Genomic DNA, 16651 nt, shown 5'->3' with positions numbered 1-16651 from the left:
GCTTGCTCCGCTGAAGGCCTGCTGACATGACATCGAACATCAGCCCACAGCTTCCATATCCTCCACGTCTGCGTGTGACTCAGTGTTGTTTTGATGTAAATAACCAGCCACCTAGGAACAACTTTATTAAACCTAGCAAGACGCAAACAAACACAAAACCACAAGGTCACGTGACAGTCGCCGTCCCAGGAGGTGAGGAGGAGCCTGTGTCGCATGCTTTGATCTCAGCGTTTGTTCCGTTTTTGTAGCTTTGTTTTCGGGCTTGGCGTGGTCGGACGTCAGCGCGAGATGGAACCTTAAATAAAGACGGATGGTTTCTTGTTTGCAGCTCTTTCATCGAGGCTGATCCGGAACCGTTGGTCTTCTTCTGTGAGCTATTTGTGTCTCCAAAAACAACAAATCAACACGCCACTATATGAATAGTGACGCAACCCAACTGCACCCAGTTACTGTGGAATCTTCATCCTCATATTGAGGCGTTCTCCTTATAACTAGACCTCACTAGGATAGATATGCTTAAACACACACCAAAAACAGGGCCAACCAAACCAAATGACGTTTGTTGTTTGGACTTTTTTTTTCCATAAATGAATGGACGAAACCCAAAATGCCTTTTGACAGTTTGGACCCTAGGAAGAAATGGGGACCTGCGGGGGCCCGGAAAGTAGCGGTCCGGCGAGTGACGGAGGAGGGCCGACGTGGATCTGACCAACACCAGAAGCATGTTGCTCTCCCAGCTCACGCTGCAGCACTGGTGGGCCAGCGTCTTTAGGAGGTTAACAGTGTGGCGCTGCTCACTGAGGCTCCAGTCCTGATGCTGTCCTGTGTTGTTGTCCAGGCTGCTGACCCCGGGACACTGGGTTTATAGGCTTGACCATGTGGCTGGTTCCCTTCACTGACTTCCTGAGCCGCGCCAGGCGCTGTCCCAGTCCCGCACTTGACCTTTGCTCCCGCGTCTTCAGGCGCTACATCAGGAGTGACACCAAGCTTCAGCTCACATTGCCTCAGCGGCTCCAAGATGGCAGCAGTGTGACGGACGCCCGCTTCCGTCCGTCTCTCTGTGTTCCAGCCCGAGTTCCGTCTCGGCTCTAATCTCGACGACAGCGGAACTTCGGTTTGTGACTCGGTTCTGGATTGTTTTGTTTTCCAGTTGTCTCTGATCCGACTGGCTGCCGAACAAGAACGGGACGACGCTTCAGCGAAGTGGGCGGAGCCTGCACATGTGAGTGACGTGTTTCAGACCGGATCCAGCCGTTATATAAAAGTGAATCAAGAAAGCAACACTCCTGAAGCAAACATTCTCAGAGTGAAGTTGGCAGCACTTTCCTTCTACGTGACCTCTGAACCCTGAGCGCCGGTCAAATGAGCTTCCCTCTGATCTCCATTGATTTCTCTCTTTGCCGTCTGTTTGCAGAGGCGGCGGCGGCAGCGCTTGCAGAACTCATCAGCCGACTGGACACTGGAGGCCGCGGCGCCGGCTAATTTCACGCCTCCTAAACATTGCGCTGAAACTCGATCGGAGAACGTGAAGAAATCTCAATTACAGCGGGAGAAACCGACTCCACGCCGCCGGGCCCGTCGATGAGTCCGGTTCTGCTGGGTCAGACCCGGACCTGAGGCGGGGGCCGCAGGTGAGTCTGGGTTTCCTGCTTCTGAAGAGACTTTGGTGAAGTGAAAACAAGTTGTGATCCCATGGTTTAACTGACACCAGCAAACACTTAAAGACATGAAGCTGCCGGACTGACAGCGAACGCCTCACGAGGCTTCTGTATCACACCTTTGAAACCCACCATTCACGGTTCTGAGGGGAAATATTGTCCTTTTAGTTGTGTCAAACAAAATTCTAAAAATGAAAATCGAGCATCTCAGTTTCCGCCAAAATAAAAGTTTGCATCCGAACTTCAATCTTAAAGTCGTCGCTCAACCTGGAAGAAAAAAACTGAGCGAAGGCGAGGGAGGAGGGGAGGGGGGAGAAGGGGGCGGGGGAGGGGTGAAGGAGGGGTAGAGCGCTGCCTGCCGCCGTGGTCCAATTAAAAGGCGGTGTGGAAGAGGCACCTCGTGTGTCATGCATACATTAGAGCCGCGCGCTGGGGTCTGCAGGGAGAGCGCGCAGGTTCCAGACCCGAGTGTCATCTCGGATTAGCAGCTCCCTCTCTCTCTCTTTCTCTCTCTGTGTCTCTCTCCCCCTCCCTCCATCCCACCATCACTGACGCACAAAAGAATGGATCTACAACTTTTTTTCAAAGACAGCGATCTATAAAACCACCACTCACCCTCATCTGCATCCCTCTGTCTTTTCCTTTTTTGCTAGTTTTTGGCTGATGGACAGACTTTCTCAGGCCGCGGCGAGAGAGACGTGATGCTGCAGGATTTAAACGCCGCCGTCCTCTTCCCTCCGTGTCTGCAGCACAGAACTTTCGGTGACTATTCCTCCTCCTCTTCTTCTTCTTCTTCTTCTTCTTCCTGTCGGTGGGTCTCAAAAACCAGCAAACTTAGTCGACAAAAAGTTTCCGCAGTGCAGACGGTGTTTGCTTTAGAATCACTTTGTGGCGTAAATAATGTCATGAGCAGCAGCTACAAACATTATGGCTTTTTAGAAACGTTCAGAATGAAGGGTTTAATATGGATTTCTGACCGAGATTTTATCACATCTTGGACAAACTTTTGAAAAATGGCAGGAGAACAGGGTCCTCTTGAGCCTCTCATACGATCATTACAGTAGTCGCGCAGTTGACCTCTGATCCTCAGACAATACTGGCCTTTTCTTACATCACTACCTTCAAATTGCTGCCAAAAAGTGTTTTTGCTCTGAATGAAAGAAGGTAAAATGTGTAGAGTCAAATGTTGAACTTGTTTTAATTGTAAACGTCAGCGTTAAACAGCACAATTCAGATGTTTCAGACGCCAATATTGTCTTGAGATTTATGACAATTCTTTCAGGTGAAATATTAAATAAAAATGTCAAAATATTTTTGATATCAAACAAGAAAAAGGGGAAAAAGATTTTAATCATTGTTCTCTTTTAAAATCTTGCAAATGAAATTATCTGACAATTCATCTTAAATTTTGAAGCAGAATGTTTTTAGAAAAATCACCAAACTGTGGAAATGAAATCTGCAGTTTCAGGACTGGACTTCAGTGAAAAACAGTCGCCGGCTTTGATCGTGGTGTGATTCAGGATTGAACTTGGTTGGTGACCGCGGTCGCACTCGCGCTCACACAAAGAAACGCGCCTCCGTTTCTCCGCTGCCAGAGCAGCCCCATGTCAGGTGTCGCTCTGCTCAACTCATAAATAACCCCACTTCTTCCCATGATGACTGGTGACGGCAGGTCAACACCAAGTCAACTCAGCCGGTCACAAACCCGAGCTCAGACGTGGTCGCACTTCCACCTGGCTCCAGAAACACCAAGGAGATGATGGTGTTTCTGCCCAAAAAGAGGCATTAATGCTGGGAATGACATGTTTACTCCCAGCTCATGTTAACATGCTTGGATGGTTGAAGCTCGAGTGAAAGTTTCATGTGGATCCTGTGTCCGTGTGAGGACACTGATGCGCCTGTTACTCCACGATCTTGACCCGTTTCTGTCTGGCTGAGGCGCACAGATCTAAATTGCTGCTCTGGAAAAATTAACTTGTGTTCAGGTTCATTTTTACTCTGGAGAAATGCTGTGATGCAAAACTAGTTTGTGTAAATAAATAAATACTAATATGTATATAAAAAAAATAATAAATAATAAACCATTTAAAATATTATGAGGAATATAAATGTAAAATTAAAAACGCCTGAAAAATAAATTAATAATATTCACGACTCAAATTATACAATTTTTTTTTTTTTGTTAAATAGAAATGATGAAATTTTCCAAAATAAAAGCAGAATTTGCCACGCGGCGCTTCAAAGAAAGAGTCGCGCTTGCGGTGCCGTGTGCGCGGACACCTGTGGCGGCCATGATGGATCGGCTCTCCACGGCCAGGAATAAAAGTCTGAATATTCAAACGATCGTCTCCATTTGTCCGTCGGAATCCTGTCCGACGTCCGCGGCTCCGGTCGAGGCGGCACATTTAAATATTTGATGGCAGGGGGAGACCAGGAGCCAGGTGAGGGGTGGGGTGAGGGGGGCGGGAGGGGTCGTCTTCACTTCCTGTCCATTACCCGACGACGCCAACCTTCACTTTCCAGGATTTATTAGCGCAGGTAATTGGAAGAAGAGCAGGAATTATGGGATGGAATTTCCGACTCCTTGTCAGCTGACAGCTTTTATTCTGGACCCCCCCCCCCCCACCCCTCCCTCACCCCCGCCGCCCCTCTGGTCTCCTTTGTGTTTATTTGCAAGTGATTGACAGCTTCCACAGGTAATCAATGGCTTCCATCGATCATCAAAACCTGTTGACATTCAGCAGATAATTATTGATCATTAAAGTCCTGAAGATAAAAGACTCGCGACTCTGTATGTAACTGTGGGCCGTGACATATTCCGACATTTCATCGCTGAAGCACATTAGGACTAAATTCAATGAATACGTTGGTATTGATCGCCTGACTGAATTTCTTTTTATGCTTTTGTGTATCCTGCGTTTAATAAAACTGTAGAAATTTCTAGACTGTCTAGAAATTAAATGATAGATTATTGAGCAAATATGGAAGTATTTTTATTAAAAATGTCGAATGAATATAATATAAATATTAATAAAAAATAAGGCACATGCATGGAAAAACAAAAACAAAACGAAAAACGAAAAACAAATAAAACATTTTTTTTATTTATACGTGTAAAATAAATAATAAGTAAAATTCTGAAAAGTAATAATCGTGCCAGTTAATGATTTAAATGTTAACTAATAATGATCTAATGGCTTTAAACACAAGATAAATATATATATATTTAAATAATAATAACAATAACAATAGAATGAGTGAAGAGTGTCAGTGTGATTCAGTCATCAAACTTCGGTGACTGAGGGCAGCACGGACAGACCTCGTCCTGCTCCGGGTCCTGGTTGGCTCGCGCTCATGTTTCAGTGAATGGCGGCAGATTTCCAGCTCGCCGCGTCTCTGCAGGAGCGAGTCGCCGGATCAGCTGCTTCATTCATCCTCCACTTCCTTTCTGGACCCAAAACCGCTGCTGCGCTGGCTTTTTTTTTTCTCCCTCCACCCGTTCACCTCTTTGTCCCTTCACTCCTGCTTCCTCTCTGACCTTCTGCGGACCAGAAGTCAAACATGCATTTTGCCGTTAATATTGAAGTGCTGGCAGAATGTTGTCGTGTTCATGACAGAAAATCATTTGAAATATTGAAATATATGAAATATATATCATATACATTTTATATTAGTATTTCTCTTAAAACATGGTTTATTCTCTACTGTCTATCGACGCTAGCAAGCGAACTCTGCTCAGCTGTGTGTCAGTCAAACTAGACTCCATCTTTGTTATAACGCAGGAGCCAATGAGCCTTCCCTCTACTGACGCTTCCTCTTCACTGTTGACTCTGTAAAATATCATTATTCGCCTAATGAGAAGCAGAAGTCAGACAAAAACAAAAACATTATGACCACTAAGTTAGTTATTCATTTGGTCATGTGGACCAAACACTGATGCCTGGTCCTCAAACAGACGACCAGAGAGTCACTGTCGTTTGTCATGTCACTTGGGTCTCCCTCTCTAGTTCACTCTGCAGCTGAACATGTCTTCAGCACCATCCTACCTCTGACGCCACTTCTGCGGCAGCATCCATCACTGTCTCTAGTCAAACCTAGACCTAGAGAGTGTTGGAGGAGGTGGTCATAATGATCAGGCTGTTTCTTTAATCCAGGGACAAAAGAGAAATCATGTGGTAGCTTCCGACACCACAACCTCCGACGTGTCCCAACGTGCCGGCATCGCCGTGCTCCGCCACGCGTCGCGGCTGAATCTGAGGGAGTGAACACGCACGCCGCCGCTTTAATTGGCGCTGGCTGCCTTCATTATTTTAGCATTAGCGCGGGAGTGCAGGAGTGAGGGGGGATCAGGTGAAGTGTTTTGGAACAGACCCGACTTGGCAGGTGCGGTGGGGGAGTCGTGTGTGTGTGTGTGTGTGAGAGAATTAGAATTACAAACTAAACAACCAAAATCTGAGGCATCAAATAAAAACTCATCTCAGTGAAAACTGGCCACGTTTCCGTCCCCGGGTACTGACCACTGCGCCCCCTGGAGCTGCAGCAGAGAGCCACACACAAACATTTGAGTTGTAGATTGAGTGACAAATGGAACGCTCCCATCCCCTCCTCTCCTGTTGCCTCATTCTAAGAAAAAATATTGTTGCGTGACAGCGAAGAGAGGAAAAATATGAAAATGTGGGTGAAAGTTTTATTATTTTAGCAACATTTAAGACGTAGTCATAATTCATATTTAAGCATGTATGAGTATTTATTTCAGTGTTGCAGTCAAATGTGTCACATAAATGTCCATGAGATGCAAGATATTGTTTGTCCTGCATGAACCCGAGTCCCACCAGAACCAGGCCAGAACTGTCTCCAGCCTGACTCTCCCTTTGTTCCGTAGCTCACTTGTGTTTTCTTCTCCTGCAGCTCAAGTTCCAGACAATGACGAGCAGTTTGTTCCCGACTTCCAGAACGAAAACTGTGAGTAGGACGCGTGTGTGTGTGCACGCGCATGCGTGCGCGTGCACGCGTGTGCGTGCGTGTGTGTGTGCGCGCTCATGTTCATCGTGATACCTAGACACGAGGTACCTTCACACCGGTGATATGACCTGCCGTGACTCGACCAGAAAGACGTGTTCTGTGACCTCCTCCACATTTTAGCAGGCAGAGGAAGTAAAGCTAGGTAACAGGAGTGTAGCGACAGTTTCAGTGGCTGAACTCCTAATGGTTCCCCAGACCTGAACTGTGACACGAGTCAAAACCACTTCCTGTCCTGTTATTTGAATTCATCTGTGAGTCAGTCTCTGCGACTCATGACTCACGGGTCAATCTTTCATCACTCTTCAAGTCAAACGCGAACTGGCTCGTCCGTGTCGACGCAGCGGGCTGCGCTGGTCTTCTACCTGCTGGACGGTTTCCCCTGGTAACAGGAGTCTTGGCAGCGCTGCCTCCTGCAGGAAGTGGTGCCAAGGTGGAGCCTGAAACGAGTGACTGGAGCGCAGCGGGAGCCGGAGCGAGCACATGTCCTCGCGAGGAGCCAAAACGCCCCAAAACTGTGAGAAACACCACAAAACTGCTCGCTCGGCGTCCTCGCCGCGCTTGAACCCGTAATCACCGGAGAAAGCCGATATTTATCCCACAGATGTCAGGAGCAAGCGCTTAGCCGCCGCTCCGGTGTTAGCCGGCGGACGCGCCAGGAGCCAGAAAATACCGCAGTTAACACTGACTCTTCTAAGACTCGAGTCCGTCTCAAACAAATGTACGGCTTAATAGAAATGAACAACAGTTCTCAATGATTTCTGGTCCCGTTTTCTGAGACCAGGAGGTCGTGAACAGAAGTGAGATGGTTTGATCAAGAATCATTTTCAACATGTCACACATTTCATCACCATTTTGAAGATCAAACAATGATCCAAGTTTGCTATCTTTGTTTTGATCTGTATGTTGTTTATCTGATGCAAACCGGCAAACTATTATTTCATTACATTTCCTAAAAAACAGGGAACAGAAAAATAGGCCACAAATGTCAAAGCAGACGTGATGGATTGACCCAGGAAAAATAAATAAATAAAAATCACACTACTGTCAGCTGTTTAAAATGGAACAAAATGTTACAAAAAAAAAAAAAAAAAAAAATTATATATATATATATATATATATATATATATATATATTTTGTCTGCACATAAGACAAACTAATAGAGAAACGAGGAGAAAAAAAACACCAAAAGTGCCGTGTTAAGTAGATAAACAACGTTGGTTGAGTCAGAAAACAAGAGCTCTTACTTTTGCTGGGCGTTGTTCACTACTACCCAGCGACGTCCAGAGGTCACCGCGGCGTCCAGAGGTCAGCGCTCGTCCCGTCGTCCTTCAGAGGTGAATGTGGGCGGTCGCTGTGGCGGCAGGAGGCTGCTGACCATCTGAAAGTGTCCTGTTGGCAGCAGCCACCGAGAGGCACCGACAGATGGCGGGAGGGGCGAGGGGGCGCCGGAGCCCGAGTCCCAGCCGGCCGGGGTCCCATATGGGTTCCTCCAGGTCCAGAGATGTTGTGGAGAGAAGGGTGGATTGTGAGAGTGTAAACCTCAAATGTAAACTTTCCTGGATGATGACAGCTTTGTTAACCATATCAATGCTAACATCATGCTAGATTTGTTTAGCTTGTTAGCGTTAGACAAATGCTGCTAACTGTTTGACCTGTGACAAAAAAACAAAAAAAAATTTATACATCAATTTTTTGCAAAAGATTTTCTATACGGTAGCAGCTAGCTACCTCTATCTTTAGTGAAAAGTGCTTCTGCTGATCTATTTTCTCATTTATTTTAAGCACATTTAAAAGGTGTCATTTGAATATGAAACATGAAAATGACAGTTTGGAGGTTTTTTCTCCAGCTCATTTTATCTGGGAAGTAAATGGAGCAAAAAATAATGAAATACGGTTTGATGAAATGAAAAAAAAAAAAGAAAAGAAAAATCGTACCTAGAAGGAATGTTTGAAAAATGGGGCCTGGGGTGTTGTTTTCTGTCGTCGTCGCCGTTAGCTGCGTGAGGTATGCTAGCGGTATCGTGCTAAACCAGCATGTGAGCAGCCCCCGAGCGAACCTGTCCTCAGGGCTGGAAGAGAAAAGGACTCGTCTTCTTTGTTTCCAAACTCCACGCAGATGCGTATCATTAGCATAACTTAGCAGGGAATGAAGGAGGAGTGGAGGTGTAAAATGAGGCCACGCATTTCCCGCCAGATCTTAGCCTCCGCCGTTTAGCGGCGGCGTCCAGCACCTGCGGCAGGTGAAAATGGAACGCAGGCTTTTCCGCAGCTGCCAAAAGACCCGATCTTTTTTCCGGACCCGGGTGAGGAGGAGCCACCCGCTGTGGCGCCGGGATCACGACGCTCAGCCAGGAAAACACCCGTGAGGAAGTGAGGCGCTGGGTTTTCAGTCTTTGGACTTAGGGTAACACCGACTCGAGCGTCTCTCCCGAGTCACAGCTCCAGTAATTGTAGCAGCCGGGCTCAGTGACGCCCCGTGGTCTCAGCCAATCAATAGGCAGATAACAAGGGCAGTCAAGCGCTGGTGGGCCTGACATTCTGGACTGAAGAGCAGGTCTCTGCTTTGGAGGCGATGCCTTCACTATTGACTCGTGTATCTGGGCTCCCCGCCGCACCGCATCCATGCTGACATTTCCGTTTCTAATCGCTGCAGCGGCTCATGACACCAGGTCAACACCGGATTTCAACTACCACCCCACCGTCCTCCTCCACAGTCTTCTAATCTGGAGAGGAGGCCGCTGTTCCCTAATTAAATGAGAGAGATTGAAGAGGATGTGACTCATTAACGAGTCACTTGGAATCGTTGACTCGCTCTAATGAGGACCTGCTGCTCTGTCAGGTGTACGGTTTTGAACTGGTCGATGCTCTGAGTGACTCATGCTCTTCAGTTGAGTCTTCATCACTCAGACAGACTGTTTGACTCGACTCACTGACATTATGAATCGATACAGCAAAACAAAAGTGTGACTCATGGGTTAATCTCCAGAGCAGCAACATGAGCCGTTACTGTGTCCCAGACAAACAAAAGGTCGTCGGTCCGATGTCAACAAGACTCCGCCGAGCTGCCGTCCTCTAAAGGTCTCTCCTCGGGAGGAGTCTCGGTGACCTGCGATCGATGACCCAGAAAGGTCGAACCCCCCACCAGAGCAGTGAACAAACCCGAGAGGCTCGTGTCCCCGACTCCCTGGAAGCTCGACGGGGCGTTAGAGGGGGGTGTTGGCCGATCCACCCCTGCTGACTCAGCAGCTGTCAGTCAAGCTGAGAAAGACCCCGCCCCTTTTGGTCAAAGCAGCTCCAAGGGAAACGTCTTGGAGGAACAGAGAAGAGCGAAAGGTCAAGGTCAAGCCACTGAATCAGGGACGCACCTCACTCTTGGCTCTTGTACTGAAGTGCTCAGCCTGGTGGGAGAGATCAGCAACAGTGGCCAGTAGATTACGACCCCCGGGTGGTGTGGTGTTGCCGGGACAGTCTCTTCCAAGAGATGAATCCTGCACCAACCACTGGACCTTCGCTGACAAATCACTTTAACTGGGTTTGCTAGTTGAGGACTTCCTGGAGCCGCTTGCCAGTCTGATATTTGGGAGTTTGATCCGCTCCGGCGCGCGTTTGCGGTGGCGTCGTGATTGACTGAGCCGGAGTCAATCGCATTAGACGTAATCAGGACTGGAGATGATGGGATGTTAAGGAGGACGTCGGATCAATAACTGGTTCAGCCGTCGTCTGGAGAGCAGACGAGTCTCTGCACTCGACTCCGACTCGTGTTAGGGACCTTGTCGTAATGTATATAATGCTTCCTGCGCTTCCTAAAAACGCTTCCACTTAACCTCGTGACCTGCGGCGCATTCTCTTCCGGGAATGTTAGTGGATGTACAGTCTGGTAAAACCAGCGGGAATAGAGCACCGTCAGGTGTCCGTGTCCTGAGGGAAACTCGGCTGTGACCATCTCAGCTCGAGCATTTCACACACACGACAGTCTGAAGTGGTGGTCTGACACCGACCCTCCTCTGCTCCTTGCAGTGGCGTTCCACGGCCTGCAGCTGAAGATCAAGCGTGAGCTCCACAGTCCGTGTTCCGAGCTGAGCTCCAACTGCAGCCAAGACCGCTCCTTCAAGGTCCAGTATGGAGACAAGTGTCCGTACAGCAGCAGGTACTGACCACTCTCTCTGTTTAGCTTCAGTTGTTGCCTTGCTCTTGACACGTTTGTCGACCCGCGTTTGTCCAGAAAACCTGTTTCTGTTTTTGCTCTCCACGTCATGAGGTATTAGACGGGAAACACTGTTGAGAAGCATGTTCGTTCCACACGCTGTAATAACGGAGATACTTCTTTGATGTTTCATTTATGGAGAGTGTTTTGGTTGCAGCAGTGCCTATGAGCAGAAGCAGCCCGCAGGAATGAAGCCCTCCAGCCCAGTGACACCACCCTGTAGCACCCCGGTGTCCCCCCTACACCATGCTTCCCCCACCGCCGCGCAGACACCCAAACCAGACCGGACCTACGCCCACGTGCCGCCCTCGCAGCCACTTCCCGACAACTACGCCATGGACCACAGGTACTGAGGGCCCGAGCCCAGGCTCACTTCTACGCTCTCCTTCTGTGTGGAGTCCGTATTCCAGTCCAGCTTCTGACAGGGATCAGGTCTGGCTGCTGCTCTGTGGGTCTATGATCGGAGCTGAGCTCCAAGTCTGGTGGTGGTCCAGGTCATGATGTCCACACTGAGCGCCACATAACTCTCATTTCTCTTGGTCAGATTTCGGCGCCAGCTCTCGGAGCCGGGCCACTGCTTCCCGTCCCCTCCCTCGATGACCCGGGACGCCCGACCCCTCTACCACCGGCAGATGTCGGAGCCCAGCATCCCCTTCCCCCCTCAGGGCTTCAAGCAAGAGTTTCCGGACCCCTTGTACGAGCACCCAGCCATGATGGGGGCGCCGCTGCCCCACGCGTACCCCCCTGCCGCCGCCATGATGATCAAGCAAGAGCCACGGGACTTCGCCTACGACTCAGGTGAGGCGCTGCAAGTAGATTTATGGAGCGGGAGGGGCTTATTGAGTTTGCCCATTATTAGAAGAGAGGGTCTGGTTCGACCGGGTGTCTGCGTCGGTCACCATTTCCTGTCCTGCTCTAATGAGAGGAGGGGGTAGGGGGGGCGGCTGGCCCACCCACGCCAGCTCCTGTCGGCAGAGACAGGACCAGGATCTGACCTGAAAATAGCTTCAAGTTGATCATATGGACGTGGGCAGCTTTCAGCTCAGCTCTGCTAGCTCTGTTAGCGCTATAGCACAGCTCTCTCCAGCAGACATAAACTACCTCACGTGTCACAGTCAGAAGACGGGATCGCGTCACGTGACCAGTGAAATACTGGACCTGAAGATGTTCCCGTGATTAACAGCCGGCTGAGCTGACTTCATTAGCGCTAATCTGCCGGTCCATTACTGAGATGAAGTTCAGGGTTTGTTTACGAGAGCCAGTCTCCCAGTGAGGTCCAGAGAGAGAGCACTTCCAGCATCTGAGCAGCTCCACACACGTTTCATGCGCTGAAAATCCTCTTGTGTGAAAGATGCTCCTCAGTGTTGGTCAAATCCAGGAGGTCAGGTGTTGCTCCCGCGAACCAAAGAGGCTCCACCATCACCATCGCCACATTCTCGCTCGCGTGTCCGTGCTAGCTCTTGATCTAAGTGCCGTCGCTCGCGGCTTCCATTAGCAGCATGACACAGCGAGGCGGCTCCGGGGCAGCAGCAGCGCCGGCTTTAATCAGGAGCGCTGTTGCGTTGAGTGAACAGACTTGTCTCCCATGTTGCCCTCGGGCAGTAACACCCCCTCTCATCCTGACTTTCAGCTGAAGTGCCTAGCTGCCACTCTGTCTACTTACGCCAGGACGGCTACCTGGCGCATCACGCTAACCGGGCCGAAGGTACCGACGCTGGCCGTCTTCAACGTTGTGAGGCGAGCGGTTACTGGCGGAGTGTGACCCCGAGTGTTTCCTGTCTCCCTCAGGGTGCATGTTCGACAAGGTGGCGCGGCATTTCTACGACGACACCTGCGTGGTCCCAGACAAAGTGGAAGGTGAGAGCCTAGCTGTGGAGCGACACGGTTGATGGTGGGAAAGTGAAGCCCCTCACAGCCTCACCTTCCTCTGCAGGAGACATCAAGCAGGAGTCGGGTCTGTACCGCGAGGGCCCGTCGTACCAGCGCCGCGGCTCCCTGCAACTCTGGCAGTTCCTGGTGGCTCTTCTGGACGACCCGTCCAACTCGCACTTCATCGCCTGGACCGGCCGCGGCATGGAGTTCAAGCTCATCGAGCCTGAGGAGGTGAGCAGCAACCAGAGTTCATAGGGCAGTGTGTCTGGAAGACCATCCCAGGTGGAGTGTAGAAGGCACAAATATCACTGGAAATAGACGTAATGACTGTCAAATAAATGTTATAAATAAATGTTAAATGTCGATTTTTAAATGGTGAAAACTGGCGTACCAGCCGCGGCTGCTCAGGTCTCCTGCCGGCTGTGTTCCGGGGGCAGAAAGACGGTGGCGGTGCAGGTGGGAGGCGGGTGGTCCGGCCGACAGGTGCAGCAACATCTGCTGCCTCCTCGCCGGCTGTGCGAGCGCTGGCTAATGAACACGGCTCCGATCTCTTCATTACCGCCGTCAGGACAATGTGGATTAAGAAGTTTGTGTCGCCTTGCATCCTGGCCCGCTGCCTGACCGTGCGCGTGTGTGTGTGTGCTGTGAAGGTGGCGCGTCGCTGGGGGATCCAGAAGAACCGTCCGGCCATGAACTACGACAAACTGAGCCGATCTCTGCGCTACTACTACGAGAAGGGAATCATGCAGAAGGTGGGACGCTCAGCCGCTGCGACCGCGTGGTGTGGACCACTGTCTAAGCTCATGTTCTGCGTCCGTCCTTCAGGTGGCAGGAGAGAGATACGTGTACAAGTTCGTGTGCGACCCCGAGGCCTTGTTCTCCATGGCATTTCCCGACAATCAGCGGCCGGTGCTGAAGACGGACATGGAGCGGCAGATCAACGAGGAGGACACGGTGCCGCTGTCGCACTTTGACGAGAACATGGCGTACGTGCAGGAGGCGCCGTACTGCCCGCCCAACCCGTACAGCGAGGGCTACGTCTACTGACGCACACTTCCACGCGCCGCTGGCCCCTTGTCGCCCCCTGCTGCTGCCTCACCACGGAGCCCCCACGAGGAACTCTTCCTCTGGCAGCAGGACGGAGCGTGCACTTTATGGACCGCAGCGGCGCCGGCATTTGTACATGATTTATTTATTTATTATTTTTATTTCTGTGACAAGATGGTCCGAAGCATGAGACCGGACTCACCAGGCGAGCCTTGTGCTCCTGCCACGCGCCGCCCACTTTGATTTCAATGTTCTGTAGAGACTTGTGACCCAAGCGCCCTCACTCGAGAACATGATCTGCTCATCATGGAGGACAGGACGATTCATGGTTATGTGACCTCATCGCGAAAAGTGACTACTGAAATGCAGATCCACCTCTGCTTTTTAACCATTTTTTTCTGGAAAAAAAAAATCTTCAAGTTATAAAATGTTTATTATTTATTAAAAATGTTTTTTGTATTTAATGTTGATTTTGATTTATATTCATTGAGAAAAGTTTTTGTCCCAAAAAAAAAAAGACGGCTATATTTGAGAAATGTCTCCGTTTTGTTTGAGCATTTTGTTTGTATCGTTTTGTCAAAATCAAGTCTTTTAATTCATAAGTTTAGCTGGTTTCTGATGCTTTGTCTTTGGTTTCATCACAACTCTGGTGTTTCTTCTGAACCGCGATGCTAAATGGAACCGGCGAACATGAGTGACGATACTTGAAGACTTTTTCTCCAAAGAGGCGAGAAGGTTGTTTATTTCTGTGGAATCCTTTGTGCTGAGCAGCAGGACTCGAAGAAAAGACTGGCTGACGGAGGTGGCGACCATGAGCTCGGCCCTGGAGCGGGAGAGCGAGTGACAAAGACCTGGCGGAACTGTGCTCCTCACCTCATTGGTGTCTGAACTCACTCCAACTGCAGCTGCTGTACAATAAACTGTTGAAGTCTCCCGGGTGTGTCGATCCTTCATGCTCAGGCTGAAACTCTCACACAGGTCAGCTTCTGTAGCGACGTGGGCCGCGGCAGGAAACCGCCCAACAGACTCTGTGTACGAACACAGCTCTGAGAAACATCCACGAGAATCTCACCGAACAGATCAGAATAAAAGCTAGGTAAAAGGTGGGAGCGGAACAGAAGTGCGGCCGAGGCCGGCTGGGCTGCTGGAGGGCGGCGCTGGTCCACTAACGATTGCGCGGCTGCAGGAGACTTGTCTCCTCCGGTGTCACCGGGAGTCAATGATCGAGTCTTTAATTGCCTTGCTGATGGAAAAATGAAAGAGGAAGTGGAAGTAATGAGAGGCGGCCGCTCGCCGGCTCACTATTGATCCGCTCACCAAAAACAGGATTGTTTCCAGAGCAGCTGGTCATGTGACCGGACCAAGGCGCTGCTGCTCGGCACGGACACCAGCTGGAAAGACTCGGCGCCGGCGTACATGTCAGAGACACGTCCTGTTCATGCAGTGAGGCGGCTCCGTCACAAGGCAGGTGTCGGGATTCGAACCGGCGCGCAGGTGCCGTCAAGACACCGCCACATATTTAAAGCAGCCGGACATTTGCATGGGATCTGGCCATGAGAGTTTGAATACACCGCAGGCGCTGGGGTCACATCCCGAACCGTGAAGAGCGTCTGAGCAAGGAGGTCACAGACCACAGCAGGAAGTCTCCAAGACTGTCAGAATAAAAGCCTTTCTCTCCTGTTAGTGGAACTATTCCTCATTAGATTTTTTCATTAGATTTGCTCAACATTTTTACACATATTAAATAAACAACAGAATTTCTTTCATTTTCTCATAAAATTAAAAAAGTAAATATTTTTATGATACTTAAAATTTGTATTTCATGAAGATTTATTTAGGATATATGATTTAAATCCATAGAAATATTTTATAAATACGGTTTCAATAAATTATATATGAATACTTGGATTATTTTTCATTCATTTTTTTATTATATTTAATATATATATATATATATATATTCCATTTAAGTTCATTTGTTCTACACAACTTTCAAGTTATTTAATACTGGAATGTTTCCATTGAAATATGTCTACAGTTTTAGCATATTCCTCATGAAGCATATTCCAAATAAATTCATGAAATTTTCAACTGCACGTCTTCCTGACTTATGAAACTGTTGACCCCATGATTTCATCTGACTTGGTCGCCATGTCATTGAAGCCACTTCAGGCTCTCGCAGCTGCGGACATGTTCACCGTGACGGACGGATGCTGCACTTCCTGTTCCTCCGGCCAAACCCGCCCTCCTAATATTCTGTGTATCTGAACCCCCCCCCCCACGGTCAGACAGATGGCGGCTCCATCTTGAGTCATCAGCACCGCGACTCGTCCTCTGACTGGACGTGTGTTTGCTCTTCAGTGCGGCTCGGTGGCTCGGCTGTTTGCTCGGGTTAAGTGGGGGCCCCCGAGGCCCCTGATTGGCTGTGACACGCCATGTTTGACTAGCAGAATGACTCGGCTACCGCACTTGTTGCTGCAAATGTGTTTGGACTTTTGAAACAAGTCGCCTCTTAATACAGAGTGTGTTGACACAGCAGAGCGCATGTGTGTGTGTGTGTGTGAGAGTGTGTGTCCAGTGAACATGAATTATTCAGAGGAGATTCAGAGTCAACAGTAACTAGATAAAGACAGATGAAGAAAGAAGCGTCACGGCGACTGAATAGAAATTACCAGATGAAGAACATAAAAATAAAACTTCTCAGATTCAAGGTTCAACACAATCGTGTGGCTAGACAGATAGTGGCTCTGACTCAAGGAAGTATGACTCTCAGACTGAAGCACACAGCTGAGATCATCTGTAGCACTGCTGGCAGTAGTATTAGCAAGATGTGGTCAGTAGGCGTAG

The 16651-nt window shown here is 49.2% G+C and overlaps 1 protein-coding gene across 3 annotated transcripts; it reads left to right on the top strand.

The window, feature by feature from the left end:
* Positions 1 to 1481: 1481 nt before the first annotated feature.
* On the top strand, positions 1482 to 15217 carry etv1 (ETS variant transcription factor 1). Of its 3 annotated transcripts, XM_053843608.1 has the most exons (11): positions 1482 to 1631; positions 2312 to 2420; positions 6567 to 6620; positions 10699 to 10828; positions 11043 to 11231; positions 11430 to 11683; positions 12516 to 12590; positions 12674 to 12742; positions 12819 to 12988; positions 13408 to 13509; positions 13583 to 15214. In XM_053843608.1, the coding sequence occupies exons 2-11, from the start codon at positions 2360 to 2362 to the stop codon at positions 13802 to 13804; spliced, it is 1326 nt and encodes a 441-aa protein (XP_053699583.1). In that variant the 5' UTR covers positions 1482 to 1631; positions 2312 to 2359; the 3' UTR covers positions 13805 to 15214. The 3 variants fall into 3 exon arrangements, with proteins under 3 accessions (XP_053699583.1, XP_053699584.1, XP_053699585.1); XM_053843609.1 differs by lacking the exon at positions 1482 to 1631 and having other exon boundaries at positions 2026 to 2420; XM_053843610.1 differs by lacking the exons at positions 1482 to 1631; positions 10699 to 10828 and having other exon boundaries at positions 2352 to 2420; positions 13583 to 15217.
* The last annotated feature ends 1434 nt before the right edge of the window (positions 15218 to 16651 follow it).

This window comes from Synchiropus splendidus, chromosome 15 (assembly GCF_027744825.2).
Source record: "Synchiropus splendidus isolate RoL2022-P1 chromosome 15, RoL_Sspl_1.0, whole genome shotgun sequence".
Lineage (NCBI taxonomy): Eukaryota > Metazoa > Chordata > Actinopteri > Syngnathiformes > Callionymidae > Synchiropus > Synchiropus splendidus.
This window is presented reverse-complemented; position numbering and strand designations above follow the sequence as displayed.